At 36.9% G+C, this 3698-nt stretch overlaps 2 protein-coding genes across 2 annotated transcripts in view; one reads left to right on the forward strand and one right to left on the reverse strand.

The window, feature by feature from the left end:
- Nucleotides 1-1502, forward strand: part of parapinopsinb (parapinopsin b) — a 5941-nt gene extending 4439 nt beyond the window's left edge. The window contains exon 3 of the mRNA XM_016268275.1: nt 1476-1502. Within this exon, the coding sequence (XP_016123761.1) occupies nt 1476-1502 (27 nt within the window). The remainder of the gene's footprint in view (nt 1-1475) is intronic.
- Nucleotides 1503-2362: 860 nt separating this feature from the next.
- Nucleotides 2363-3698, reverse strand: part of cacna1da (calcium channel, voltage-dependent, L type, alpha 1D subunit, a) — a 103553-nt gene continuing 102217 nt past the window's right edge. The window contains exon 46 of the mRNA XM_016268276.1: nt 2363-2935. Within this exon, the coding sequence (XP_016123762.1) occupies nt 2630-2935 (306 nt within the window). The 3' untranslated portion in view covers nt 2363-2629. The remainder of the gene's footprint in view (nt 2936-3698) is intronic.

Below are 3698 nucleotides of genomic sequence, written 5' to 3' on the forward strand. Positions count from 1 at the left end.
TCGACGCAGCTCGAGTTCCTGAAGAGGAACGTCTCAGGTTACGTATGTAACCCTGGTTCCTCGAGGGAACGAGACGCTGCGTCTCGGTGCCATTCTTCCGGCGTCCCTGCCGGCGCTTGCTTCATTCCTAGAAGCTGACGCTGGCTCCGCCGCACGTGCTTTTATAGCTTCCCGGTCATGACGTCATCCGCCGTGACATCCCGCTCAGCTATTGGACTGATTTCACATGTAATTCAGAGTGTGGGTCACTGAAGGCGTTCTCGACGCAGCATCTCATTCCCTCGAGGAACCAGGGTTACATACGTAACCTGACCGCACGTGCTTTTATAGCTTCCCGGTCATGACGTCATCCGCCGTGACGTCCCGCTCAGCTATTGGACTGATTTCACATGTAATTCAGAGCGTGGGTCACTGAAGGCGTTCTCGACCCAGCATCTCATTCCCTCGAGGAACCAGGGTTACATACGTAACCTGAGACGTTATTTTAAATTGTAATAATATTTCCCAATATTGAAGTTTTTACTGTATTTTTGGTAAAATAAATGCAGTTTTGGTGAGCATTTTATTCTAAAACTCTTAAATACTACATCATCTGATCCCAGAGCCCCAGATTAATCTTGCAATATAATCAGATTAAATTTTTCATATTTCCTTCCAATTAAAGATTCCTTGACCCATAGATCTACTGAGAAACTCTTTTATTAGCTATTATTAAAGTCTTTCTGTGGCTACAGAAGTGTTATCATAATGTTCTGAATTGCAGTCCCATGTTCTTGTACAAATAAGTGACACAGTTGTTTGTTTATTCATTAAGTTTATTCTGTATTAATCATTAGAAAATAAAATTTCAGTATTGATTAAAATCAAGTCCAGGCCAAAATAAATAGGAAATTTACAAAAAATGTATCAATACAAAACCTAGAGGGATATTATAAGTCATCTGCTACGAAGAGAAAACCTTTTTTCTTTTCCTTCATGGAATAAAAACTATAACAGAGCAAAGATAAAGACTTTCAAATGGAGAACATCACGCATCGTTCCATTACTTCTGTACATATGTTACACAATAATCTTACGTTTCCTTACAGCATTAATAATAAAAAGTATAATAGTAGTAGCAACAACTCTAGATGAAAATGTGATAATCAACAGATGTGGCTCTGAAAACTTGTATAATACTTTTTTTTGTCAATAAATCAACATTAACAATACAGAGGAGTGCACCTTTCCCCCCTCCCTTCTGTTTGTCCCAGCACTGAAAGGTGAAATGTAAATGACAAATATAGATTTCACTAAACCGTACGCACAGTCACAGAAAAAAGTACAAAATTCGCCCACCTTGATACACAAAATATGAATAGAAAACAGGGAAAACAAATTGCACGTTACAGTAATTTGTGCAAAGACGAACAGCAATGTGCTAATAATAAAATCCCATTGGTATATTAAGAAACCATTTTTTTCTTTCTTTTCAGGAGTATCTGACACGAGGTAAAAGTTAAATCTTTAGTTTAACAAGTTTTTTCTTAGTTTATTAAAAATAATGCATATTTTATTGTCCTTACCAGTAATTGCTACGAATAGTACAATGTGCCAAGAATGTGCATTGGTCCGTTTACAAGATACAGTATAATTGACACAAAGACCAGAACACAACATTTCTTTTTTTTTTTCCGCACGGATCATTTCAGAGAGCCCTTTCAGATGTGCACACGCAGTGTTTCATGACAGTATTCGGTTGACTGAAAAGCACAGTACTCTTTCAAAACACAAGAGATCAATAACACTCAAGAACAAGAATTCCAACAAACCCCACATTTCCCTTTATTTAAGCTGTACTGAAGCTTTACACTTCAAAGCAGTGGCCTTTGCAGTCAAACTTTTTTTTTGTCCATTTTATGCCCATAATGCTCAGCATTAATTTGCCTGTTAGAAATGACAAAAGGTCAAATGAATTTATGTATCCCAAATTGAGACCTAAGTATAGATTTTCAACACCTTATAGGCAAAAAAGAAGAAGAAAAAGGACACAACAAAAAGGACGCTTCAAATGTTGATATGTTTCCCCTGCACTAAAAGAGGTATTTCCAGAACCCAGAGATGAAGTGAGAGGTGGAAAGAAAGAAAGAAAGAGTAAAATAAAAAAAATTAAAAAAGAGGGGGGAAGTATTGCTTAACTAGTTTCTTGTCCTGCTTAAAGGGACAGTGCACCCAAAAATGAAAATTGTGTCATTATTTGCTCACCCTTAAATTTCCAATTCGAATTCTTACTACTTCTTAATTAACTTTCCAAATTCTTTTATTTTCACCCAGAACAGGACTTTTATTTTAGGCATTTTATGCCATCTGCTCTGTGACTGCTCATTGGTCCATTTCCTGCAGTGACGGTACAAGCAGCCAATTAAAGTTTACCTCCAGAGATTCTTAGCTCCTCCCTGGTGCCACGACTGCCAAATTCCTGTGTGAACAGGAAGTGAGCGAGTGTCACCGATGTGTCCGTTCTTGTGGTGCCTTTCTGCTCTGCTGTAAAGGCACTTCTTTAGGTAGCAAGCCAGTAAATATACTATAATTCGATTTGTTTGTTTTGCTGATCACTTTCTGAGGAACAGCAGTAGCCGCTTATCAGGTGCTATAAAGTGGTAATGCATATCATTTCGTCTGCCAGGTCCTCCTCATACTGCGGTCTGGGTTCGGGTTCTGGTTCCTCATCACTGTAGCTAGCGGAGACATCTTGCAGCTCGTAGTCTCTGTGGCCCATTATGGGAAAGACAGTGACGCCGTTGGCACTCGGCGTAATGCCGCCGTTCAGGAGATGGCTGGCGGCGCTCTCCATTTCGTCGATGGTCATCTCGCATGCGTCTGCGATCTCGTGCTTCGTGGCGGCCACGAACTTTGGATCCTTGGCATATCGACCCAGTCCTTCTGATATCAAGACCTGCTCAAAAAAGGAGGAGAAAAGTGTTTTGTTCTGTCAGCATAAAAATCTGATTTTGTCTTCAATGACACACAGCATGACATACTGTCACTGTCTGAAGAAAACATTTTGTCCTGAAACTAGAAACTTTTCAAAAGATGGACTGGAAACACAGTGTCTTACATACAGTACTTCTGCCCTGGTTAGCACGAAACCACAAGCATACAATTTTAAAGCTCCATTTTACATGATTTTGATACAACGTTGTAACTATTGCAGTGATTTTAATGCACTTTTAATTTGCCTTTTAAATAATAGTGTCTCTGACTTAAAACGGTTTACAATATTGTAGCAAAACATGCCACAACATTTACAATATTACAATGATTTTTCAAATAAATAAATAAAATAATCAATCAATGTAAATAAATTATCTGTTAATTATTTTATATTTTTATGTTGGTAAAAATACATACAAATATACATAATTATTTGTGTATATGTTCTCATTGCATTTTTTGCATTCCAATTTGAATCTACTTTGCTACAATGCCTGTAAAATAAGCAAATGAGTAAGTAAGCAAATATTTATCTTTTACTACTACATTCTTTATTTTGGTAAATAATGTTTAATTTGTTATGTTTTGCACTATTTTGCTACCGTGGCTGCTGGTTGAAATTGTTTTAATTATATATTATATATTTATATATTATTATTTAAAATTGATACATAGATAGATAAATAGATAGATAGGTAATTTACTTATTAATTTATGAATAGGTA

The sequence above is a fragment of the Sinocyclocheilus grahami genome, unplaced genomic scaffold (genome assembly GCF_001515645.1).
Source record: "Sinocyclocheilus grahami isolate Dianchi unplaced genomic scaffold, SAMN03320097.WGS_v1.1 scaffold44.1, whole genome shotgun sequence".
In the NCBI taxonomy this organism is placed as follows: domain Eukaryota; kingdom Metazoa; phylum Chordata; class Actinopteri; order Cypriniformes; family Cyprinidae; genus Sinocyclocheilus; species Sinocyclocheilus grahami.